The sequence below is a fragment of the Sus scrofa genome, chromosome 12, assembly GCF_000003025.6.
Source record: "Sus scrofa isolate TJ Tabasco breed Duroc chromosome 12, Sscrofa11.1, whole genome shotgun sequence".
Lineage (NCBI taxonomy): Eukaryota > Metazoa > Chordata > Mammalia > Artiodactyla > Suidae > Sus > Sus scrofa.
The window spans coordinates 36,914,762-36,941,743 of NC_010454.4; the positions used below are offsets into that span (position 1 = coordinate 36,914,762).

Consider the following 26,982-nt stretch of genomic DNA (forward strand, 5'->3'; position numbering starts at 1 on the left):
AAGTTCCCTGGGCCAGGGAGGGAATCTGGGAATGCCTATGAAAAAATTTTTTCATATTAGGTTATAGCTTTAGCTAGATACAAAATAACTGGAATAAGTTAATGTTTTGCTTATTGAAAAAAATCCTATTTTGGAGTTCCCTTGTGGCGCAGTGGGTTAAGGATCTGGCGCTGTCCCTGCTGCAGCTTGGGTCTCTGCTGTGGCATGGGTTTGATCGCTGGCCTGGGAACATGTGGCAGATGCAGCCAAACAAACAAACAACCAAAACTCCCCCTACAGAGGGAAAAACAAATCCCATTTTTCTAGAAAAGGCAATATTGAAAGGAACATCCACTAAGCAGGAATTAGGCAAGGTATTTTTAGGGGGCGGGTGGTGAGGAAGAGAAGGAGGGGGCTCCAGGACACAGCCTCCCAGGCAGGAGACGTATGTGCCCAGGTCAGCTCTGGACCCCCCTGGGAAGTTCAGCTTGGCTGGAGCTCGCGTGCAGCACAGGGAGGAGCATGGAGAGAGGGCAGCGGCTGGTCCTGGAGGGCTGTGTATGCATGAGATGGGGTGATCTGAGAGGACAGAGCTGGGGGAGAGGAGTTCAGTTCTTGGTTAGGTGTAGATGTCCGTCGGTGACGCAAGAGATGGCCTGGAGATCAGGAGGCAAAGCCAACCTGGAGATGCTTTGGGAAGCATCAGTTTATGGATAGTGACGGAGGCCGAGGAAGCAGAGGAGGCGGCCCTGGACTGAGTGAAGGAGAAGAAGCCACTGAGATGGGGCTGGAGAAATCCAGTTAAGGCTGATGGAGAAAGAAAACCCAGAAAAGGACTGAGAAGTAGCCAGAGGCAGAAGAAAAACCAGGAGAATGTGGTGAAACAGGGGCCCCAGAGAGGTCACTTCCAGATGGCAGGGCCTGGCTCACAGGGCCACGGGCGACTCTGGGGAGAGTGGGCATTGTGGCTGGGTGGCGGGAGGAGGGGGGCAGGGCGGTTCCTCCTCTGGACAGGAGAGGGAAGGCTATTGCAGGGATGTTTAGGGTCTGGGTGCAGGAGGGCAAGGGGATTTCTCAAATGCCGACCACCATCTTCTGGGGGCGAGAGACGAGATGGCTGGGTAAGAGATGGGAGGGGAACGGGAAGTTTTTTTTTTCTTTTTTTGGCTGCAGCCTGTGGCATATGGAGTTTCAGGGCCAGGGATCAGATCTGAGCCACAGTTTTGATCTATGTGGCAGTGCCAGATCCTTGAACCCACTATGCCGAGCCAGGGACTGAACCTGCGTCCTGGCGCTGCAGAAACACAGCCAATCCCATGGTGTCACAGAGGGAGCTCTGGGAACAGAGATAGTGTCCATGAAGAAGGAAAAAGACTGACTTCAAGATGGTGGTGGGAATTTCTGTCGTGGCTCAGTGGAAACGAATCTGACTAGTGTCCGTGAGGATGCAGGTTCAATCCCTGGCCTCGCTCAGTGGGTTAAGGATCCAACATTGCTGTGAGCTGTGGTGTAGGTCATAGAAGCAGCTCGGATCCTGCATTGCTGTGGCTGTGGTGTAGGCCAGCGACTACAGCTCTGATTCGACCCCTAGCCTGGGAACCTCCACATGCCACAGGTGTGACCCTAAAAAGACCAAAAAGTAAAAAATAAAAAAGATGATGGGTGGAAGGAGCACGTGCACCAGACCAGTTCATACTAAATCCAAATACACAGCAATAATAGGAAACAAATCAAAACTAAAATACAAACTCTTAGAGGACCAGAAAAATCTCTAGGACAATGAAAACACACCAGGAGCCACCTCAGTAAAGCAGGGACTGCAGCCGAACTGTTAACATCTATGTTAAATGTAAAACCCATTCATCTGGCAGTTACCGCACACCTGCTCTGTGCCAGACACGGTTCTAGGCACGGGCATCTGCTGCAGAAGGTGGGTGTAAACTGAGGAAACGGGGGCACTAGGAAACTGCAGAGAGTCTGCAGGGCTCACCGGTCTGCAGAGGCTCCGATCTGAACACTTTATGATTTTTCTTCAGCCACCTAAGTGTACGAGCAGAGGCGGCTTGACCTTAGTTTGGAGTTTTGCTGAATGGGGACCATGGAAAGGCCACAGGGGCAAGAGCTGTGATGATGTTGGAAAGAAAGCAAAGCAGTCAGCTCTTTTAGGGCTGCATTTGCACATCACACCTGTGCTCTGATCACCCACGTGCTCTAAGGAGACTCACAGGTCCACAGACATCACGGAGGACTGAGCTAACGCCCACCTCACAGGTTAAATAAAGCACCTGCTCAAACTTTTATGTGCATAGAGATCTTGTTAAAACGTAGGTGCCTATTCAGTAGGACTGGGTGGGGCCTGAGATGCCGCACTTCTAATCAGCTCCCTGATACAGAAGAGACTGCGCTCTGAGGAGTAAGGTTTTGAAAGGTTTTGCTCTACTTTGGGGGAGAGTTGTTTTGCATGAAGGGACAGCTTACCAGCGGGGAGTGGGAGCTGGCTGGCTGTTACATTTTCAGGAATTCTGCAAGGTACATCCCACTGATAGCTTGAAATTGGCTGGAATGGAAGTTTTTGTGCTATGGAAATGCCCCAATGCTATAAATCAGGGCTTTCCTGCCTCCCTTTGGAAAGCTGGGTGTTAAATATATGCCAGCACATCAGGTGCTAAATCTGTATAATAGCGAAGCGTAGATAGAATGGGCTTTAAGGTCAGAGGTCAGGAGAGCATGTTCCATTGATACCCTGATGAAGAGGCCATCTGTCCCGGGAGCTACACCAAACAAGGAGCCTGCTGGAGGTGTTATAGGAACTGATCATCTCTGGTGCCTCAGAGCACCCAACAGAGGCACACGCTTGGTGTCACCCTATCCTATGAGTCACCTATGGGGTTATGGAGATAGAGGCAGACTGAGAAGCTGCTTTGAGCAAGGGGTGACTTGTGGGAAATGCTCACCCACATCACGTTGTATGTCCCTTTCTGTCTCCGGGCAGCAGGCTGAGTCCTGCGTGGCTATGCCAGGCGGCCCTTTCAAGGCCCTGGGCTGTGCTACCAGGCTGATACTTTATCTGGAGTTGCAAAATGTGAAAAGTGATTCTCAACAATGGCAGGGGGGGGACAGGTTAGCTTCCACGTTGTCTGCTTTATTTACTGGCCTTAAAATTGAGACAGAGTTTGTGTGTGCGTGTGTGTGTGTGTGTGTGTGTGTGTGTGTGTGTGTTTGCAATAGGTAGATAGGTTGATAGATTTAATACAAAGAAAACCAAATGAATCCCATTTGGGGACAGTTTGGGGAGAAAAATGAAATCCCTCTGCTCAAAAAAGGGCGTCTCCTATTTTCTGACTGGTGAGCCATGCAGTTTTAATTTCCTCTCTTTCTCTCTCTCTCTCTTTTATTTTTTTAAATTTCATGAACCTACTTAAGGCCACAAAGACTCTCCTGAATCCCTCAGCTGTCCGGCAGATGCACTGCTGCCAACTTTGCTCGGGTTACGAATGGTCTGTGCCAGGCTGACGTTCCCCAGCCCTGCCTGAATGCACCTTATGATCTGTTTGCTGGACGATGTGGAGGTGCTGGGTGATGGGGAGGGCGGCTGGAGGGGAGGGTTGCCCCAGAGGGGCGGCTCTTGAGGAGTGAGCCTGGTGCCACCGGCCCTGGCTTGTGTGAGCTGGGGCTGGCCGGGGCCCCAGAGAGAGGCAGGGGAAAGCTGTGCTACCAGTGAGGTTCAGCAAAGGAAAAGCTTTCCCCTCTTCGGCCAGCTTCCAGGCAAAATGGGGTTAGAGCAACGGCAGACCTGCTCCTCGTCTCTGGATCCAGGTGGGAGAAAAACAGCATAGAGACCCGCCATCCATAAGTGGGAAGGCTTTACAGCAGGGGTGGACAGGTGGCAGGCCCTGTCTGAGTGTGGGTGTCGAGGGCCTGGGACATGGCTTGTTGCGGCTTCCAAGGCCTACGTCTTCCTTTCCAGGGAAGAAGCAGGGGAGGAGGGGGACTGGTCCTCAGAGATGGCTGTCACCTATGGCCACATAAGGCACCTCTCCATCTCCGCCCAACTCCTTCTCTGCCTCTCTTGCATCCAGGCATCTGCCAATTATCACACAAGCACTATGGGCAGGCGCGAAGCTAGTGCCACAGAGATAGAGATGCGGACAATATGGCCCCATCCTCTTAGTGGAGGGATGGAGGCGTGGAATGGGGTGGGGAAGAAGAGACGGAAACGCTTAACCCATAAACCCAAACAGGGAAAAGACCTGGCGGATCCTCAGGGACTTGGGACTGTGTGATAATGGCAGGCATTTCAAATTCTGCCAAAAAGGCTCTGACTCAGTCTTGCTGGTCCCAGTTCCTGCCCCAGGGTGGTGAGGTTCTCCCTGGCATCCCCCTTCTCAAGGTGGGCATGCGGGGCGGGGATGGAGCAGCTCGTGGTAAAGAGCAGCAGTTTCTTTTTTTGTCTTTTTAGGGCTGTACCCACGGCATATGGAGGTGCCCAGGCTAGGGGTCAAATTGGAGCTACAGCTGCCGGCCTGCACCACAGCCACAGCAACATCAGATTCAAGCCATGTCTGTGACCGACACCACAACTCATGGCAACGATGGATCCTTAACTCACTGAGGGAGGCCAGGGATCGAACCTGCGTCCTCATGGATGGCAGTCAGATTTGTTTCACTGAGCTACTACGGCAACTCCCAAGAGTAACAGTCTTGAGAGGAGTCAGGCAAGCAAGAGTGGGAAGGCCTGTAGCCAAGATCTGCTCCCCAGGCCGTACAAAGTTCCTGTTGGGCTCAGAACACTGAGAGGGGGCCTGTGGGGCTAGTCTTCCTCAGGCATAAAAGCCGGGCCAGAACTGTCACTAACCGCACAGGTGACTCGGACAGAAGGGGTGCTTTAGAGAAAAGGAGAGGCAGGCTGTACTGTCATTCTGTGGAGGTGGAAAGATTGTGGCCTTTCCTAACTGCATTTGTGTGTGCGCGCGCGCAGGCGTGCAGGTGCACCTGCGTGCTTGGGGCAGGGTTTGCCGGTCGTCCGAGGCTGTCTCTGCCCCATGGATGCGAGGAGCCACTCCAGGCCCCAGTGGCTGGACCCTCTCAGAGTCAAAGGCAAGATGTAGCATAAGAAAAGCTGTCTGGGATGAGGGTTGGGGGTCACATGAGCCCTGTGCTTTCTCTGTGCTCCCTCCCAGCCTGGCAGGGCCCCCTGATACTTGCCAAGCGACGAAGCCTGAAGCATGGCCGAAGAAGGTGCCATGCTGCCTTAGCATTTGGTGCCCAAGGGCTGCTGACAACCTTAGGGGAGCCAAGGTTGTCTCCTCCCCTGGAGAAGGTGTCCTTTGGGGAGCCACTTACACAATACAATTGTGTAGCCACAGCATGTTTGTATGCATTATTCCATGTAGAAGGGGGTCCGACCCCCCCGGGGGGGCTCCCCTCTACACTAGGTTTCCCAATACCAGAAGCTTCCAACATGATGGCTCTCAGAGGGTTAACTAAAGAAACGAATGGTTAAGACAAACACCACACCCTCCTCTCCCTCCAGAGACGTTCTCCACCCATGGGCGCCAGTCCCGACCAAGCCAGATTACAAACGTGAGGCCGCCCTTACCTGTTGCGGATCCCACCACGTCCCGGCTCGGTGACTCGGCCATGGCATCGGCCAGCCGCTCCCGCAGGCCCTCCTCCGTGTGCTCCATGGAGGTCATGTGCCGCAGCCCGAAGCCCTCGGGCCAGCTCCCACACACCTCCAGCAGGGTCACGCTCCGGTCGAAGGTACCTGCAGTGCACAGGGCACGTCAGACGCTGAGTCCACCTTGCAGAGGGCAGGCCGTTTCCCTATGTCTGCCCCGCCCCGGGATGGAGCCAACACCGTGCAACACCCACGTGCAGGGCAGAATGCGACAGCTCCCACGACCCTATCAGAGCATGGAGACCTCACACTGTTGGGTTAGTAGGTTTGTTTTTTTTTTTAATTAATTTTTTTTTTTTTGAATGGCTGCACCTGTGGCATATGAAGCTCCCAGGCTAGGGGTCGAATCGAATTGGAGTTGCAGCAGCTGGCCTATGCCATAGCCACTGCAATGCCAGATCTGAGCCTTGTCTTTGACCTACACCACAGCTTTGGGCAATGCAGGATCCTTAACCCACTGAGTAAGGCCAGGGATGACCCCACATCCTTATGGATCCTAGTCGGGCTCTGGACCTGCTGGCTGAGCCCACAGTGGGAACTCTAGGCTAGTGGGGTTTTGTTTTGTTTTGCTTTTTAGGGCCACACCCTCGGGCATGTGGAAGTTCCCAGGCTAAGGGTTGAATTGGAGCTGTAGCTGCCGACCTAAGCCACAGCCACAGCAACGTTGGATCTGAGCTGCATCTCTGACCTACATCACAGCTTGCAGCAACGCCGGATCCTTAACACACTGAGAGGGGCCTGGGATCGAACCCGAATTCTCAGGGTTCCTAGTCGGGTTTGTTAACCACTGAGCCATGAAGGGAACTCCTGGGCTAGCGGTTTTTAAATTGTTTTCTGAGGACCTACAGGGACCGCTTCTGGAACTAGGTCAGGGGCAGGGACTTTCTTCCCCAGTTTCAAGCAAACCCCCTCCACTTGTCTTTGTTTGACACAATAGGGCTTTATCTAAAGATTTATTTTAAATAGGGGTTACATAGCTTAAATTAAAAAAATTTTTAAAAAAGCTTTCTAAGCCACTATATCCTGTAACCTATACCAAACATCCTCACTCTCCATGTGAAGCTCAGAAAAGTTAAGTCCTAAGATCCAACAGCCAGTTTGAGGCAGACTTGGTTCAACAACTCAGATCCCCTGAGGGCCCAGCCTAGAACTCACTCTGCTCCACCGCATCTAGTCTCCCAGCTGCCCCAGGAAAAGGGGCACCTCTGGGGAACCACCCTGGGGATGGCAGCAAGGGAGTGGATGGCATCTTGAGCCAAGATCCTTCCTGCTCCCCAACTCCCAAAGGTTCATGGCGCGCTGCTGAATGCCAAGATTAGATTTTACGTGCGAGATCACTTCAAAGGCTAAATTTAAATGATTCCACTTTATGATACAGCAAGTCTTCTGTGAAAGCTTAGTTCACCCACTCTCTCTTGGAAGGAGATTATAGTCATGCTCTGTTGCTTTAAGCACATACCATTTCCCCGGCGATTAGGTAACTGAATCCACTGCATTTATTGGGCTTGGTTCCTGCCAGCACCAGGAAGATGGGGAAAAAATGCAAATGCCAATGTTTCCCAAAGTTAAAAGTACACCACCACACACTCTTTTTATCAGGCCTTGCTTCTCCTCTTTGATCAGCCGTCAGAAACTATCTCCCCTCGGCAGTCAGGACTGGGTAGCGTCAGCGCACACTCTCTGCCAATGACAGGTGGTAATAGAGAGGGTGCGAGCCCCTGCCCCGGCAGGCGGCCCTGCCTCTGATAATGGCCAAAGCATCGAGGTGATAACCATTCGTAAACACTCCGACAGCCGGTGACTCCATACATCAGCAAAGAGGGACAGATAATCCTGAGCTCTCCCGACCAGACAAAGGCCCTTGGGCAGCCCGCTAGGATTTCTATGTGTGGCCAGGGTCACTACTGGCTCCTGAATGTCATCAGCCAAGTTTGGCTTTGATTTATCTCTGGCCTAATTGTAGGGTGGATTCCTGGTGCTGGGGGAATGGGCAGCGCCTATGAGAAGAGGCCCACCTTGGGACTGGGTTGCTGGGCATCGCCTCATCAGGCAGGGCTCCGGGATGGGGAGCAGCCCTGGACCATCTTCTCTGTCCCTCAGACAGGCTCAAGGGGAAGGTTTGGGGAGCCAGGCACTGGACTGTGGGGGTGGGATGCTCGCGGTGCCAGCCCTCCAAGGGCCTGGGCTGTGCTAATCTTGCGCTGGAGCCCACACTCCGTCAGTATCAGCGACAAGTCAGAGGTGTCCGGTCCCCAAGGACACCCAGGGGCCGATGACATAAGCTAAGCTTTTGAGGCCACTGCCCACTCACTGAGTGATGCAAGCAAAGGCCCTCCATCTCGCTTTTCCATCTCTGAAGTGGGGCTAATAGCTCTTGGAGGGAGGGGATGAAGGTTCCTGGCAGGAGTCTGAGAGCTCCCCCAGCGCCGTCCCCCCACCTCAGTTGACAAGATCAAGAGCTACCGCACCGCTGTTCCTCTGAAGGGTCTGCCTGGGAAGTCTATGCTTGGTAATTTCCAGAAGAGGGGATTCACAACAAAGCATGGGTGCTCTTCCTCCCTGGGTGCTCAGGGCCAAAGCTCCCTTACGGACAGGGAGGTCCCAGAGCCCGGGGAAGGGAAGGGAGAGAGCTTTCCTTTTCTCATTTCACCAGAGCGTGGTGCGTAGAAAGGTGCTTGGTCAAGGTCAAGCTCAAGGTCTGTATGGACTATGTTTAGAGGTCCGGGCAGCATGGCTGAGAGCAGGGCCCAGAGGAAGCCAAATCAGGAAGAAAACAAAACAATCCAGCACGAGGTTAATGGCAATTAGGGTGCGGCTAAGAGGCCCGGCCCGTGACAGAGGGTGACGGGGCCAGAGGAGTATGTCATCCTTTAAGGGACGGAGTGACAGTACACAGGAGAAAAGGATCATGAGCTAGGGTTACAGTGGAGAATGGGAACAGAAATAGGGGTTCGAACGCATTAGCTGCGCAAGCTCTTTACCTTTCTGAGCCTCATCTGCAAAAATGGAAAAACAACACACTCTTATGGGGTACCTCCGGGATTGCCGTAGATAAAGGTAAAAGCACCCGGCACACAGTGAGTGCCCCGCACCAGAGGAGTGTGCTCGTGTAGACGCTGATAATAAAAATATGTGGAGCTTTGTACCACTTGAAGCATCATCAAAACCACTGACGATCACAGGGATCCTGAGAGGCAGTACAGGTACGCCTCCGGTTTACAGGAGAGGAGCCGGAAGCTCAGAGCGATGAAGTGGCACACTCAGAGTTGCTAAGTGACAGATCTGGAACACAGGCATCTAACTCTTTGCTGGGAGCTCATTCTCTCAGCTTCGTCTGCCAGTGGAGAAGTATAATAGGGAGAAATCACCTCTATCTTTCCTAACTTGTTCTGAGGACGCCTGTCACCTTCAGCCATGGTCTTTGAAAAATCCTTCCCACTCCCAACCAGCCCAGGTTTCTTGGAGGATCACAGTCATGCCAATGAGTCATCCTGTCCATTGGACGGCATGGAGGAGAAAAGAAAAATTGATAGAAGCTGTAATCGGTTCTCTCTGAGCTTGGACACCTCGAGGGAGTTGTGGCTAGGAGGCAGGGGTACAAAAAGTACCCAGCAGGAGTTCCCTCTGTGGCACAGAGGGTTAAGGACCTGACATGGTCTCTGCGGCAGGGAGGGTTCCATTCCCAGCCTGGCACAGTGGGTTCAGGAACTGGTGGTGCCAAAGCTGTGGCATAGGTTGCAGCTGTGGCTCAGATTTGATCTCTGGCCCAGGAATTTCCATATGCTATGGGTGTGGCAAAAAAAAAAAAAAAAAAAAAGTGGTATCTAGCAAAGGAGCGTTTGATGGTTTCTGCTGTCCTGAGAGGTCACAGAGAGGATGCAACCACAGACACTGGAAGGAGTCTCAGCAGAGGCTCAGCAATGCCCCCATCCTGACTGCCCCTTCCAGCAAAGGAGCTCCTGGGGTCTTCTGGTCCCAGAGGGAGAAGAGGGCTGCAGGTGTGTGCGTGTCAGCAGGGGCTGGGGTGAGAGGCCAAGCCCTCGGAGAGTGAGGTTGCCTCTGGGCTCTTAGGCAACTGCATATCTTGTCAGCGGGGTCGGCACAAGCAATCATTTATCTGGCCAGTCCAGAGACACTCCATCAGATGGGCTGGCCTTTGAGCCCCATTACAGGGGGTGGGGAAGGGGGGAGAAGGGTCGGTTTCAAAGGGGAGAAAACACTTAGCGCAGGCTGCTTGCAAAGCACAAAACGTAGGTACTTAGCAACAAAGCTCTTTTGCTGAAGCGGTGCTCTGCTGTTTACCAAGCCCTCTCACGTTTATTATTTCCGTTAACTCACACATTCATCAAATATTGATTAGTGTCCACTGTGATATGAGTCAAGCACCGTGCTGAGAGATGGTGATACAGAGTGAGCCCTGCCCCCCCCCAAAGCTCCTGGTCTTTCAGAAAACTCTGGGAAGTGGTGATTATCACCATTTTACAGATTTGCATTTTACCGAGACTGAGGGAAGTGAGGCCACTTAAGGCCACTGGTTCTAAGTCTTCCCAGGATGCTTCAAACCCCTTCCTTTAGGACGGTCTCCCACCCTGCTGTTCTCTGAGTATATTTTCTTTCTTTCTTTTCCTTTTTTCTTTTTTAGGTCCGCACCTGCAGCATATGGAAGTTCCCAGCCAAGGGGTCGAATTGGAGCTTCGGCTACCAGCCTACACTACAGCCATAGCGACATGGGATCCAAGTCTCTTTTGCGACCTACACCACAGCTCATGGCAACACCCGATCCTTAACCCACTGAGCGAGGCCAGGGTTCAAACCCACGTCCTCATGGATCCTAGTCGGACTCAGTTTCCACTGAGCCACAACGGGAACGCCTGAGTATATTTTCTAAATTCAGTTCAAGTCTCATTTGCTCAGTGAAATTCTCTTACACTGATAATGGAAATTGTCAGGAGGGTTCTTCCACAAAGTGCGATGGTAAACAAAGTTCTTTAGCTCTTGGGGTGAAGCTGATAAAAGTGATCAACCCAACCCCCAAAGGGGTGCTCTGCAACCATCCAATGCTATAGGCAATTTCGGGGTGTTGATGGAGGCCTCTGCAGCCCATCCTCGGATCCCAGGTCAGTGTGCTCTGTCCCACATGGTCAGTGTGTTCTTCCCACATGGCCTTAGATTATTTTGATGATCTGCTCTTCAACCTACTTCAGAAGCTGCTTGAGGGCATGGATTCCTCCATAACCATAAGTCTGTAATAAGCACCAGGCTTTGTGTGTTGCGCTCACTCAAAACATGTTTATGGGCAGATGATGACCCTCTGAGATATGTGACAGTCACTCGAGTCAGTACCCTTTGGGTGGGGTACTGACATCTGGGCCCATAACTGGGAGGAAGGAGATGGAGGCAGACAGAAAAAGGAGCTAAAATTAAATCCAAAGAAGGAGGAAGACTGTAAGTGAGCAGAAAACAGCATCACAATATCACCCTACTGCCTTCTGAGCACTTGTTTTTAAATATTCAGATATTTATTTATTTATTTAGTCTTTTTAGGGCCTCACCCACAGCACATGGAAGTTTCGAGGCTAGGGGTTGAACTGGAGCTGCAGCTGCTGGCCTACGCCACAGCCACAGCAACACCAGATCTGAGCTGCATCTGCCACCTACACCACAGCTCACGGCAACGCGGGATCCTTAACCCACTGAGCAAGGCCAGGGATTGAACCCACATCCTCATGGATACTACTAGTCAGGTTCTTAGCCCGCTGAGCCACAATGGGAACTCTTTATTGATTGATTGCCATGCCTGAGGCCTGTGGAAGTTCCTGGGCCAGGGATTGAACCTGTGCCACAGCAGCAACTGGAGTTGCTGCATGGGCAATGTTGGATCCACTGAGCCACCAGAGAACGCCATGTGCACCTATTTCAGAGTTGAGACTCTGGGAATTGTAAGAACCCAAACAAGCTGCATTGGCATGGCACGCTGCTCTCATACAGGTGAGCTTCCTGAATCCTCTTCCCAGCTTGGCATCCTGCATTATACTCTCTCCCCAGAGGAGAAATGGGTCAGGTTCTTGGGTTTCACAAACCCATTAAAGGCATGGTGGTGACAGCTGGTGAGCCGGCAAGCTCCCAGGGAGGGTAAGGGCACGCGTGCTTGATCTTTTGTGCACCATGGTCGAGGAGCAGGGAAGCCCAGGGGGTGGAGGCAGCATGGGGGAGGTGGAATGTTCCTTTGAGCTGATCTAATCACACCCGTGTTATTTAGGAGACTGCGGCTCAGCCTCCACTTTGCATCCATTAGGTTCAGCTCACAGTTTGGACTTGGATGAGAGCCTGTTGATCAGATTTCCAGCCACCTGGGAGGCCAGGTACCAAGAGCAAAACTTAAACAGTGCTCTTCATGGGACCTAATCAAACTTACAACTTTTGCACAGCAAAGGAAACCATTAAAAAAAAAAAAGAAAGCAAAGAGAAGACAGCCTGTGGAACGGGAGAAAATCATTGCAAATGATGCAACTGACAAGGGTTTAATCTCCAAAATATACAAACAATTCATATAACTCAACAATAATAAGAAAACAAACAACCCAACTGAAAAGTAGGCAGAAGACTTAATAGCTATTTCTCCAAAGAATATATATGGATAGCCAGCAGGCACACGAAAAGATGTTCAACATCGCTCATTATTAGAAAAATGCAAATCAAAACTACAATGAAGTACCACATCATACCAGACAGAATGGCCATCATTAATAAGTGTACAAATAACAAACACCAGAGAGGGTGCGGAGAAAAGAGAACCCTTCTACACTGCTGGTGGGAATGTGAATTGGTACGACCACTATGGAAAACAGTATGGAGGTTCCTCAGAAAACTAAAAACAGACGTATCATATGATCCAGCAAACCCACTCCTGGGCATCTATCTGGAGAAAACCATGACTAGAAAAGACACACGTTCATTGCGTCCAAATATCCACAATAGCCAAGACATGGAAGCCAGCTAAATGTCCATCAACAGAGGAATTGATGACGAAAATGGGGTACATACATACAGTGGAGTATTACTCAGTCATACAAAGAATGAAATAATGGCTTTTTCAGCAACATGGATGGACCTAGAAATTATCGTGCTAAGTGAAGTTAGTCAGACATTGAGACACAAACATCATATGCTATCACTTATACGTGGAACCTAAAAAAGGGATACAAATGAACTTATTTGCAGAACAGAAACAGACTCACAGACTTTGAAAAAGTTATGGACTTTGAGGAGTTACCAAAGGCGACAGATTTGGGGGGAGGGATGGACAAGTTCTAAAATAAGGTTGTGATGATGGTTTTAAAACCATAGATGCAATACAATGCATAGAATTAAAAATTTTAAAAAGAAAACTAAAAACAAACACCCAGCAATCCCACTCTTGGATATATATCTGGACAAAACTATAATTCAGAAAGACACATCCACTGCTATGTTCGTAGCAGCATCTACAGACATGGAGTAAACCTAAATGTCCATTGACAGATGGGTGGATTAAGAAGATGGGGCACAGATATACAGTGGAATACTATTCAGCCATAAAAAGAATTAAATAATCTGTTCACAGCAACTGGATGCACCTAGAGATTATCACACTAAGTGAAGTAAGTCAGAAAGCGAAGGACAAATACCGTATTATAACATATATGTGGAATGTAAAATAGGGCACAAATGAGTCTATCTACAAAACAGAAATAAGACTCACAGACACAGAGAACAAACCTGTGGTTGCCGAGGGGGAAGGAGTGGGAGGGACTGGGAGTCTGGGGTTGGCAGATGCAAACTATTACATTTCGATTGGATAGACAATTTAAAGTCCTACCGTACAGCACAGGGAACTATACCCAATCTCCTGGGGACAGACTGTGTTGGAAAATAATATAAAAAAAGAATGTATATATAGGTATGACTGAGTCACTTTGCCGAACAGCAGGAATTGGCCCAACATTGTAAAGCAGCTATACTTTAATGAAAACAAACAGTGCTCTTCAAGACATAGGCCTTCCTGGGTGAGAGCTTGGGAGGAGAATGATGTCCATGGTAACTGAGAACTGATCCCCGGCATGATGAGAGCAGCCACTGGAGTCCCTCCGCCTGCTCTGCAGACTAAGCGTGACACTGGCGCTGCGGGGAGAGCGCTTTTCTCTTCAATCCTTTAGGGCAGTTCCCAAGATAACTGTAACCCATATCCACAGATGGAGCACAGAGCAAAGGGCAGAGCCCTGGCAATCTTTTATGACCCAGACTACCTAGTGCTCACCGCGCTGGTGACCCTGTACCATGTTCGTCTCATAGTCATCCATTTGGCTGTGAGGTTTAGATTTGGGGGTTAGGTCCTTTTTAAAGGATCTAGGAAGTTCCCATTGTGGCTCAGTGGTAACGAGCCTGACTAGGATCCATGAGAAGGCGGGTTTGATCCCTGACCTTGCTCAGTGTGTTAAGGATCCGGTGTTGCTATGAGCTGTGGTGGAGGCTGCAGTCACAGCTTAGATCCCATCTTGCTGTGGTGCAGGCCGGCAGCTGTAGCTCTGATTAGACTCCTAGCCTGGGAACTTCCATATGCCCCAAGAGTGGCCCTAAAAAGGCAAAAAAAAAAAAAAAAAAAAAAAAAGTGGGGGTGGGGGTGGGAATCTACTACTCCAGTTCAGAAGTAAACATAGTAAGAGAAACACAAGATACCAGCAAAGTAGAGAAACGCCTTAGCCGATGCGGGCAAGCCAGGAGATGCTGGTGAGACAGATGTGGTAATATCACAGGTGAGACAGATGTGGTGATATCACAGGCCCTCGTGGTTCATCAGAAGTGCACGAACAGACTGCCACGTGTGGCCAAGGTGTCAAGGGTGCCCTGGCCAGAGGAGGGGAATCCAACAGTCATGGAGACCCTATGAATTTCTTTGCAATTTAAAATAGAGCCCACATTCGGCCAAGTACTTTCACAAGTTGCAATCTGTGATTACAACTCATTCTCTGAAGCTTAGGATATCGATTACAAATCTCAGTGATAACTGGAATTCTCCCATTAACGTTTCTGGATGCCTGAGGTCTTCCATCCCCCCCGTACCACACAGAGAATAAGTGAATGACTCTCATTTAAGGGCTTGCCGAGTAGTTCCAATGTAATTGACGATAATCCACTGACAGAGTGATGGTGAAGTGATAGGTTCCCAGGGTGAAGGGAACCACATTGCATTTTCTAAGAACCAGTGACATCCTCAAGCAGCAACACTCGTGTCTTGACTGGAAGAGGCCAGGAAGGATTTTCCCACAGAAAATTTGGTGAGAACGTGACGTGGCTGACACCTTGATTTTGAACTTGTGGCCTCCAGAAATAGGAGCGAATAAGTTTCTGTTGTTTTGAGTCATCCAATTTGTGGCCATTTGTCACAGCAGCCCCAGGAAAATAATACACCTATAAAGCAGGGAAATGATTATTTGCCTCCTGGGGCGCTCATGAGTATCTGCTGAGACAGTACGGGAACCCGCGTGCGGGGCCACACAGACACAGAGGGCTATCCTGGGGCCTCATGAGCAGCTCTCCTTAGGGGCCGTGGGAGTCTGTGAAAGGCTTAGAAGGTGAGTGGAGACATGTCTGGACCAGAAAACAAGCAGCTTGAGGAGTTCCCGTCGTGGCTCAGTGGTTAACGAATCCAACTAGGAACCATGAGGTTGCGGGTTCGATCCCTGGCCTTGCTCAGAGGGTTAAGGATCTGGTATTGCTGTGAGCTGTGGTGTAGGTCGCAGACGTGGCTCGGATCCCGAGTTGCTATGGCTCTGGCGTAGGCCGGCAGCTACAGCTCTGGTTAGACCCCTGGCATGGGAACCTCCATATGCCGTGGGAGCGGCCCCAGAAAAGGCAGAAAAAAAAAAAAAAAAAAGCAAGCAGCTTGAGGAGAATACAGGGTGGCACAGAGGTACATCGACTCCCAGTCTGGGTAACTCCATCATGAAAGCTGAGTGGTTCTGTGTCATTACACAGCAAGAGCCTTTGATATGGAGTCACGGCATCTAAGTGGGCAGGTGCTCCCCCACTTCTCTGAGGATCCTGCAGGGGGCACAGGAGAGCAGGGGAGGTGGCCTCTTACCTCGAGGTCAGGTCCCTCACATCCCTGGTCTCCTCACATCTGAGGGTGGGCAGAGGGTATTTCTGTTCCCTAAATTCTATTTTTTTTTTTTTTTCCTTTTTAAGGCCGCACCTGTGGCATATGGAAGTTCCTGGGCTAGGGGTCAAATCTGAGCTGCAGCTGCCAGCCTACACCATGGCCACTGCAACACCAGATCTGAGCTGCATCTGCGACCTACGCTGTAGCCTGCAGCGGTGCCAGATCCTTAACCCACTGAGTGAGGCCAGAGATCAAACCTGCTTTCTCATGGACACTATGTTGGGTTCTTAACCCAATGAACCACAATGGGAACTCCTCCAAATTCTTCAATGAATAAACAGAATCATACTCAACATGGGTAAGGATGAAATGAGATCAATTGGTATAATTATCTAATTTGGCAATAGGTATAAAGAGCTTTTTACAAACATGCCCAACTACTGACCTAGGAATCACTTCCAGAAACCTAACCCAAGCATATAACCTAAGATGCCAACGACTTTTGTGCATAAGGATGCTCACTGACACTCTAATGCAGCCTTATATTAAGGTATTTGTAAGTGTATTATACTTCATTGTGGCAGTAGAACATTAGGTAGTCATGAAAAATCATGTTTGGGAGTTCCTGTTGTGGTGCAGCAGAAACGAATCCGACTAGGAACCACAAGGTTGCAGGTTCGATCGGTGGCCTTGCTCAGTGGGTTACGGATCCGGTGTTGCCGTGAACTGTGGTGTAGGTCACAGACAAGACTCAGATCTGGCGTTGCTGTGGCTCTGGCATAGGCCGGCAGCAACAGCTCTGATTAGAGCCCTAGCCTGGGAACCTCCATATGCCATGGGTGTGGCCTTAAAAAAAAGAAAAAAGACAAAAAAAAAAAAAAAAGAAAAAAAAAAAGAAAAGAAAAATCATGTTTAAAATAGGAGAAGTACTTATGCTGTGAGCCACAAGGGAAGTCAGTAAAACAGGAGTAGGTCTTTAAGAGATGATGCTAAATTATTTGGGATTAACAGATACACATAGAAAACAAACAGCAAGGACCTACTGTATAGCATAGGGAACTATACTCAATATCTTATAATAATCTACAATGGAAAAGAATCTGAAAAATAATATACACATACACACATGTGTTTATATGTATATAAAACAGAATCACAATGCTGGACACCTGAAACATTGTAAATCAACTAAACTTCAATTTTATCTTATTTGTTGCCTGCACCCACAGCATATGGAAGCTCCCAGGTCAGGGATCAATTCCAAGCTGCAGCTATGATCTATGTCATAGCGGCAGCAACATGGATGGTTCATCCACGGCACTGGGCTTGGGATCAAACCCGCGCCTCAGCAGCAACCCAAGTCTCTGCAGAGATAACACCAGACCCTTAACCCAGTATGCCACAGCGGGATCTCCCAACTATACTTCAGTTTTATTTGATTTCATTATTTTACTTGTTACATTTTATTGGAGTACAGTTGATTTACAAGACTGTATTAGCTTCAGGTTTACAGCAAAGTGAGTCGGTTATACATATGCATATATCCGTTCTTACACTTCAACTTTAAAACAAAGTAAAACAAAACTGTGTAGTTAGTATTACCGAACAATGTAAAGCAAGCATAAAAAAAAAAAAATCCATTTTAAATGATTCATGACAAAATGTTATTAACCGTGGTTGCCTCTGGACAGTTGGGTTATACGGAGCTCTTCTGTTACTTTGAACCTCTCTCTTTCTTTTAACTTCTGTAATCAGCATAAAACAAACCAACAAATACAAAGAAAACGCTGAGAAAGAAGAAAGGGCTTGTGGCAGAAGCATTCACGCCGGGACCTGGAAGCGTGGAGACTGAGAAGCACAGGAGGGGAAGCCTGGCTTTGCTGAGTTGGTTCCCTCGTCAACTTGACTTGTGCTTGACTCAGCCGGGGCAGGTGAGCCTGCAGCCGGATGGCCCGTGTTTGACTTTTCTCCCAGTGGCTCTGGCTGGCTGCACGCAATGGTGACCCACCCCTGTGTACATCTGGCATATTTCTTTTTAATTCATATCAGGAATGTGCTCCAACTCGTGGGTGGAAAACAGCAGAAACAATTCCACCCCTGTACAAATTTCATACATCAGATCAGAAAGGGCCAGAAGAGCAACTCCGGGAGGAGTCGATTTTTACATCGAGTCCCTTTCCCTGTCACCTTTGTCCTCACCCTGCCCCACCCCCACACTCCCACCATCCTTTGGAGAAACAGGACACAGTTGCCTAGGAGACACCCTCTCATGACTGTCAAGGAAGGTCTGAGCCCCTCACATCATCAGGTCACTGAGTAGGACCCTGCTTTTTGCCTGGGAAGCCGGGAAATCAGTCATCACTGCAGGTCGCAAGACGGAGAATTGCCACTGGCTTTCCACTCAGACCAGACCTAGATCTGCCTCAAACAGGGGAGCTTTCCAAGTTGGGCTGACACTGGCACGTCCCAGACTGGATCCCAGAGACCTTTTCCTTCTCTGCTTTAAACGTGGCACAATCAAGATGTTCCCCCACCCACACCCCCCACCCCTGCCAAGTGGGAAGACGAGAATCATTCTGCAGCGAGACTGCAAGGAAACCACTTGCTTCAGGATGCTTTGCCCACTTCCGACGGTGCAGAGAAAATTTGGTGGAGACCCAGGATTCCTGGGGCGAGGACCAGAATACACCACAAGACAAACGGCCTCCTCAGAAAGCCAACGGCTCCACAAATGGAAAAACTTCATGGAATTGTCGCTCTCAAGACAAGTAAGCATGCAGACCAGGTTTTCTAGGATGGTCCCGATTCCAGATAATTACTTCTGTGATCAGATCAGATGCCAGGAAAGGCAGGAGAACTAACATTTGTCAAGTGTCTATTTTGCACCAGGCATAGTCGCTTCACAAGCATTACGCCACTGAAACCGCCCTAACAGGTTTAAGAGGTTGGTGCTAATATTCCCATTTTGCAGATCAAGAAATGGAGGCAGAGAGAAGTTAAATTTTTTCTCAAGATGAGAATATCAGGGACACAGTCAGGATTCTGATCTTAGGCTCATCTGCCTCCAAAGCTTATACTTTCCCCCTGAAAATCTAGGCTGAATTTTCCTGGGCATATATCCAGACAAAACTTTCATTCAAAAAGATACATGCATCCCTATGATACTGTATCACTTCCCAAGAGCCAAGACATGGAAATAACCTAAATCCATCGACAGATGAATGGATTAAGAAAACGTGGCATATATACACAATGGAATACTACTCAGCCATAAAAAGAATGAAATAAGTCAGAAAGACTTATACCATATGATATCACTTACATTAAGACTTATACCATATGATATCACTTACATTAAGAAAACGTGGCATATATACACAATGGAATACTACTCAGCCATAAAAAGAATAAATAAGTCAGGAAGACAAATACCATATGATATCACTTACATGTGGACTCTAAAATATGGCACAGATGAACCTATCTGCAGAACAGAAACAGACTCACAGCCATGGAGAGCAGATTTGTGGTTGCCAAGCAGGAGGGGGAGGGAGTGGGATGGACTGGGAGTTTGGGGTTGATAGATGCAAACTATTACATTTAGAATGGATAAGCAATGAGGTCCTGCTATATAGACAGGGAACTATATCCAATCACTCGAGATGGAACACGACAGAAGATAAGGTGAGAAAGAGAATGTATGTATATGTATAAGTGGATCACTTCACTGTACAGTAGAAATTGACAGAACATTGTAAATCAACTATAATAACAATAGTTTTTTTTTTTTTAAACAAAGATGACAATATTAGGGGCACGGTCAGGATTCTGATTTTAGGTTCATCTGCCTCCAAAGCCTGTACCGTCCCCCTGAAAATCCAGGCTAAACTTCGATTTTGAAAATATAGCTGCAGGACCTGTAAGGGTTTTTTCTTTTTTTCTTTTTAGGGCGACACCCACAGAACATGGAGGTTCCCAGACTAGGAGTCAAATCAGAGCTACAGCTGCGGGCCAACACCACATCCACAGCAACATCAGATTCGAGCCCGAAACCTTATGGTTCCTAGTCGGATTTGTTTCTGCTGCACCACGATGGGAACTCCCTTTTAAAAATTTTTTAATTTTTGGAGTTCCCGTCGTGGTGCAGAGGAAACAAATCCGACTAGGAACCATGAGGTTGCAGGTTCGATCCCTGGCTTCACTCGGTGGGTTAAGGATCCAGCATTGCCATGAGCTGTGGTGTAGGTCGCAGACACGGCTCGGATCCAGCATTGCTGTGGCTCTGGCGTAGGCCGGCGGCACCAGCTCCGATTACACCCCTAGCCGGGGAACTTCCATATGCCGTGGGCGCGGCCGTGAAAAGACAAAAAGTAAAATAAAAGTAAATAAAATATAAATAAAAATTAAAAAATTTTAATTTTTTTTCTTTCAGTAAGGGCGTTTTCTGCTCAGATTTCCTATTCCAGAATTTTAAAGCAGTTTTTGCCAATGAGCTGTAGCTGGGGTAGGGGGAACAACCCAACGAAAATCCTGCGTTTGTCTTAAGAGTTTACAGTGCTCCACAAAGGAGCCAAATTTGAGGCGCTCCACTGAGGAGAACTCTGAAGTCTAAAACCTGGGGCTAAGACGTCCTCTGTTTTTATTAATCAAAGAAGATGTTTCAAATCCATCAGATTTATCACGACGGGATTTCAGATGTGAAACCCAAGATACACCCAGACAAGCATGGCTTGTCCTGTTGGGTTATGTTCGATCCTTCCTGGGGACCTGCATTTCCTCAGAGGAGACCTCTCTGCTTCCCGGGCTGGCTGAGGTGAATGGAGGCCCAGCTTGGCAGGCCTGGGCCCCGCTGGTCTCAGGCGTTTTCGAAGGCCAGAGGGGGATGGCTGGGCAAAGTGGGTCCTGGTACCATTTGCTCTGAGCCCCCGGGCCAGTGGCTGTGGGGAAAGGAAGGGAGACTCACCCTATCCTGGACGTGCTAGGGGGTCCCGGAGGTGACTGGTTTGACACCCTGCCTCTTTTTGGTTTAGTTATTCTAGTCGTCCACCACCTCTGTGGTCTTGAAAAGGGTGCTCCTGGCTTGGGCCACAGGCATTTCCATCTGTCATGGGTGGTCAGCCTTCTACCAGTTCCTGCCAGCAAAACCCATCCGATCTCGGAGTTCCCTAGTGGCTCAGTGGGTTAAGGATTCAGCGTTGTCACTGTTGTGGCTTGGGTTTGATCCCTGATCCTGGAACTTCCGCATGTGGCAGCCAAAAAACAACAATAATAAAAAACCAACAAAAACACCCACCAGGGGAATCCTGAACCGGATTTTCTGCCACAGGCATTTTGGGATGAAGGTCTGGGCCTGACCTGTGTTCTGATATGAAGTCTAATATATAAGTCTACTTTCTAGGCCCTTCCAGCGAAGCTGTTCAGCAAAGACTTGGCCTCAGGGCCTGAGAAGCAGGTGCTGTTGGGACAACACGGGACACCCCACTGGAGCTGGGGTGGCTGGGCATGGCTTCTATCAGGCGTGGAGGTTGGAGGCGGCTAGAGGACAATGCCCAGGGGGGAAAGGGGTGTCTGAGAACAAAGAGGAAGGCAGGACGGTCCTTGCATGGAGGCAGGGAGTCGGTGCCACTGGAGCAGGAGGTGCCTCATGAAGAATAATACCTCGCATAATTTCACAGAATCACTGCTTATTTTCCCATGATGATTTCATTTACATTCTAGGTTCACAGCAATTTCTTTTCTTTTGTTTTTGCTTTTTAGGGCCACACCTTCGGCATATGGAGGTTCCCAGGCTAGGGGTCAAATCAGAGCTACAGCTGCCAGCCACAGCAACGCAGGATCCAAGCCACGTATGCAACCTACACCACAGCTCACAGCCATGCCAGATCCTTAATCCACAGAGTGAGACCAGGGATGGAACCTGCAACCTCATTGTTCCTAGTCAGATTCATTTCCACTGCACCACAGGGGAACTCCGGATCACAGCAATTTCTACCATGGGCAGGACAGACCCAGTCGACTCCATTTTTATAGATGAGGATACGGAGGGTCAGAGGGAACCTTGGACTTGCCTCAGTCTCCTTAGTCTCTTGGTTCGCAGGGTAGCTGTGGCACCATCCATGAAAGTCCTTAGTGAACAAACCAACATGCCACAGCTGCCTGTGGTGGGCGCAGAAGTGGGACCAACGCCTGGACAGGTGATCTTTTGGAAAGCGTGGCTAGTGCTTTGCTCAGGCCCCTTGTCCTACAGGGACGTCCCTGACTTCTGGCCTCATTTCCTGGCCTGGGAGCCCATGGGCTGGGGGCGGGGCTCAGCTCGGTATCACTTGAATTTATCGCACAAGGTGTGTTCAGCACCTGAACCAGTGGGGGTGCCCGGGAACGGTCATTTCCTGCCTTGACATGTCCAAGCATTTGTTTGGCCGGGGTTGGTGACACTGACTCAGCAGCCCAGGCACGGAACTCCAGGAGGATGGAGGGAGAAGGGGAGACGCCCCTGTGGGAACACACAGGGGGAAGCAATGAGGCGTGGAAATCTGCAGAATGACAATAATCCCTTACACTCACGCCGATGTTCCCTTTACAAGGTGCTTTCACAGGCCATTCCCCCCTTAATCCTCACGACACCCTGAAGCGCGAGGCAAAGCAGCTATTACGAGTCCCTATTTCATAGCTGAGACTGTGAGTTCGGGGAGTCAAGTGGGGGCAGGGCAGAGGTGTAGGAACCCCATCCTGCGCTACTCCCAGTGCGGGCCATGAGCCAGCAAGGACATTGAGGCCTTAGAGGGGGTGGGTCCTGGCCCCCAACAGGAGCAGGAGCAGAAGCAGACAGGACCAGGTCTTGCAAATCAGTCCTGGGTCTATTACCTCCGGGCACTCAGCTGCCCTCTCTCTCCCTTGCCACTGTCCCCCCACCACCCCCGCCTCCACCGTTCAACCCTCAGCCTCTCCCCTCAGCTCCACCTTGTGTTAAGTGTTAACACAAATCTAAGGCCTGGGGTTAACTCTCTATTAAAGCAAACAGAGAAATTCATACCTTGTGCTCAGTCTAGGGGCGGAGTAGTTGTGTGTGTGTGTGTGTGTGTGTTGGGCGGTGTGATGCTTGGGTTGTGTGTGTGTATTGGGCGTGGGGTCTCTGCCCTTTCCCCTCTGGCCTTCCTGCCTATAGGAGAAGGCTGGGGAATGCTTGCTTATCTATGAAGGAGACTCTGTTTAGGCCTTGTAAAATACCCACTTGAGCAGTAAGTGTGAAAATGCCCCCAAAACCGTGTCAATCTGGTTGTGATTTCCCCTGCGTGCATGGGTCTCACTGTGTGCCAAGTTTGGCGCCTGTGGGTAAAGTGAGTTGTATGCCTTGGCTGGAGCTTGGGGCCACGATCCCCCCTCCTTTTCCCCCACTTCTAGTCCACAGGGGCCAATCAGGATGTTATCCATTTCCCTAGTTGAGAAGCCAGTTCCAAAAGGCCAGGAGAGCCTCCTCTACCCGTTCCCCGGGTGAGCAAGACCCAGCCCTCCCCGGAGGAGGAAGCGACATATTTTGTTCCTGCTACACTCACGCAAGGAGGTTTATAGAGTCAGCCCAGGAGGAGTGTGTTTGTTGAAACCTAGCTTTTTATCTTTGGACCTGGGGGACTCAGTGAATCAGAGGAAGAGCAGAGTCATCCATAGGGGAGAGAGAGAGAAAAAAAAAAGTCAAGGCGCCAAGAAGCCCTTAGGAGGGGCCTGGAGACCTTGCGTTACCATGTCAGACCGGCACGGCCCTGTCATCTAAGCCTGAGTTAGAGCCAACAGCTGAACGAAAGAATTAATTTCTCACTGTGCTTCATTTGAGATTTAGAAATGCCTTTAGGGAGGAAAAGTTACTAGAAGAGCTTTCTCATACGCCTCAGACTGTTTCAACAAAAGTAGGAGTTTCCCCTGTGGCTCAGCGGGTTACAAAGCTGACTAGTATCCGTGGGGATGTGGGTTCGATCCCTGGCCTCGCTCAGTGGGTTAAGGATCCAGCCTTGCCGTGAGCTATGGTGCAGGTCACAGACGCCGCTTGGATCCTGCGTGGCTGTGGCTGTGGTGCAGCTCTGATTCAACCCCTAGCCTGGGAACGTCCATATATCGTGGGTGTGGCCCCCCCCCCAAAAAAAACTAAATTAAAAATTTAAAAAGTAAATAAAAACCAAGCCATCTTTCTTACAGAAATGCCTCCCAAACAGCTCAATGAACATGTAAACTCACCAAACCCTCCTGAGCTCCATAATCTTTCATGTAGGAGGTGACCCTCCTGATCCAGGGCGGTACCCCGCTGCCTGGGCGAACCAACCCTGCCTCCCAACTGGATGTCTACCTTCAAGGCCCAACCGTTGCGTGTACCCCTTGAATCTAGCTGCAGTCTCTTCTCTTCGGGTAGCACCTTATATCTTAAACCATCATGCAGTGGGGGTGGGGGACGGATGCTCTGGATGGACAAGGTGGTTCTCAGGTCACAGCTCTGCTGGTACAGACACCTGATTCAGAGGAGGAAACTGAGTGCCTGCTCTGGCTCTGCTCCATTCTAGCCGGTCACTCAACCTCCTGGCACCTCAGTTTTCTCTACTGGAAAGAGGAATAATAGTGCTAGTTACTCTGGCTAGTTATTCATACTTCTCCAAGTTATGCAAAGATTCAAATGACAAGGTAGGCGATAGAACCTTCAAGACGATAACGTGTCATCTGCAGGCAAAGTACTAATTTTACCCTTAGAAGCCAGATGGCCTTAGGCTGTTGCCTTCACCACTTCCCTCCAGACCCTTTGAGACGTCAGGATGATGTGTAAGCTGTGTGGCTTCTCGTGCTGTGGGAAGATCCACATAGCTCAGTGCGCTGCTCATTGCTAAACCAGGAATGTGAGAGTCACCGGTAACATCTTTGCTGTAGCTCTTTCATGTTGCACAAGATCCTGCACCGCTGCCCTCCGGGATCAAACGGGCCCCCCCTGAAGTTTTTCTGATGTCCCCAAGATACTCAAGGGCCTACAGCACAGATCTTGCCACATAATAGGTGCCCAGTAAAAGTTTACTGAATGACTGGATGAAAGAACAAGGCTTGATTATCTTTTGATCTGAAGTATGTAGGTATCATGGGTCTGAAAGGGAGCTCTTAAAGGCATTTCTCAGCCACTATCCTGCCTCCAGGCAGCACCATCCTTCAATCTTTCATTTTAAAATAACTCTGAGAAGGAGAGACCCTCATGCTCCTTAGAGGGGCACTCCTGAGGTCTCTACTCAGCAAGTACCTTCGGCCTGCAATATTCAAATAAGTATAATTAAGGGAGTTCCCTTGTGGCTCGGTGGGTTAAGGAGCTGGCGTTGTCACCGTTGTGGCTCTCATGACAGCCGTGGCTCGGGTTCTTCCACAATATAATTGATATCTCTATTTTTCCTGGAAAGATAATGTTGCCAAGTTTAGGAAAGATTATTCATCTTGACGGTTCATTAAGGACAATGTTTGAATTTTAGAGATTTGCAATTTCACACAAGGGGCCTAGGCCCTCTGAACAACTTCAACACCTAATAAAGAACTTCAGTAGAGACAAAGACCTTATTTACAAAATCGTTCCTGAGAATAGATGTATTAAGTGTACTTCATGAACTTCACTGCTAGGGACAGCGAGCAGTCTTGAGGTCTTGAACATACAAACAAGTAGAGTGTGCTCCTGCCCTGGCGGTAACTTTATTTTTATTTATTTATGCATTTATTTATGTTTAGGGCCACACATGTGGCATATGGAAGTTCCCAGGCTAGGGGCTGAATCAGAGCTGAAGCTGCTGGCCTACACCACAGCCACAGCAACTCGGTGTACAAGCCGCATCTGTGACCTATACCATCGCTCACGGCAATGTCGGGTCCTTAACCCATTGAGCGAGGCCAGGGATCAAACCCTCATCCTTATGGATACCAGTTGGGCTCTTATCTGCTGAGCCCCACACAGTGGGAACTCCCCACGGCAGTAACTTTGTCTACATATGGTGCCTCTTCCAAACTCCTTTAGTACCTAGTTTGGTTGTTTATTTTTTGTTGTTGTTATGATGGGTTTTTTTTTTTTGGGGGGGGGGAGGCTTTCAGGGCCACACCCATGACATATGGAGGTTCCCAGGCTAGGGATCAAATCGGAGCCACAGCTGCTGGCCTACACCATTGCCACAGCAATGCCAGATCCAACCTTGTCTTTGACCTACACCACAGCTCACGGCAACTCCAGATCCTTAAGCCACCGTGTGAGGCCAGGGTTTGAACCTGCGTCCTCATGGACCCTAGTCGGATTCGCTTCCTCTGAGCTACAAGGGGAACTCCTGCTTGGTTTTTTTAATGCTGGCTTACATTCGGGTCCATCGCTGCACAGAGTGGAGGGGGCGATCAGACTGTCTGCACAGAGGGCAGTGAGGGTGTCCCAGTCTAAATGCTTTCACTGAAGAAGCCCTGGGCCAATTATTTGTCTAAATACAGGATTTCCACTGGGCTCCCGAATCCTCAGACAGTTGCTGAGCAGCTCTCCTTTACATCAGTGGGTCAGCACTTCCCATTTCCACACATCTGAGGAGTCCCGCCTGTCGCAGGGGCTCAGAAGGGCAGGGGGCTGATTGAGGTTTTCCTCCAGCCCCCAGATCCCCCTGGGCTTCCCTTTATGACAGCTCCATGGTGTGGTCAGCTCCACAAGAGACACTTATGGAGTGTCTGGTATGATCCAGCCACTGTGCTGCTGAGTGCTGAGAATTTTGGTAAAGGTGGCAGATTACAGAAAAATGACAATAAAGTATTTTCTGGTCTATCTTCTCATAGACTGTAAGTGAGTGAGGGCAGCACTGCTTCTTCTTTTCTCCCTGCCTCCCTTCTTTCTTCTTTCTCTTCCTTTCTTCCTTTCTTTCCCCCTTTCTCCCTCCCCTCCTTCCTTCCTTTCTCTGTATCTTAAATGCATGGCACGATGCCTTGGTTCCTGGCACCGAGGAAGGAAAGCAGAGAGGGAAAAACCTGAGCTTGTTTAACCTGGAGGAGAGATTCGGAGAGCTGCGATTCTAGTATTCCAACAGCTGGAGAGCAGTTTTATGGAAAAGGGAATAGGTGTGTGCGTGCGAGCATGTGTGTGTGTGTGTGTCCAAGGGGCAACACAGGACACAGAGGAAAAGATGAAGCACTGGCATGTTTCAGACCAACAATAAGA

The 26,982-nt window shown here is 49.5% G+C and overlaps 1 protein-coding gene across 12 annotated transcripts in view; it reads right to left on the bottom strand.

Moving 5' to 3' along the window:
* BCAS3 (BCAS3, microtubule associated cell migration factor) overlaps positions 1–26,982 on the bottom strand; it is a 580,495-nt gene that overhangs the window by 20,035 nt on the left and 533,478 nt on the right. For all 12 annotated transcript variants that reach the window (XM_021068160.1, XM_021068161.1, XM_021068154.1 and 9 more), the window contains one exon: positions 5,579–5,746. In XM_021068160.1, coding sequence (XP_020923819.1) covers positions 5,579–5,746 — 168 coding nt within the window. The remainder of the gene's footprint in view (positions 1–5,578; positions 5,747–26,982) is intronic.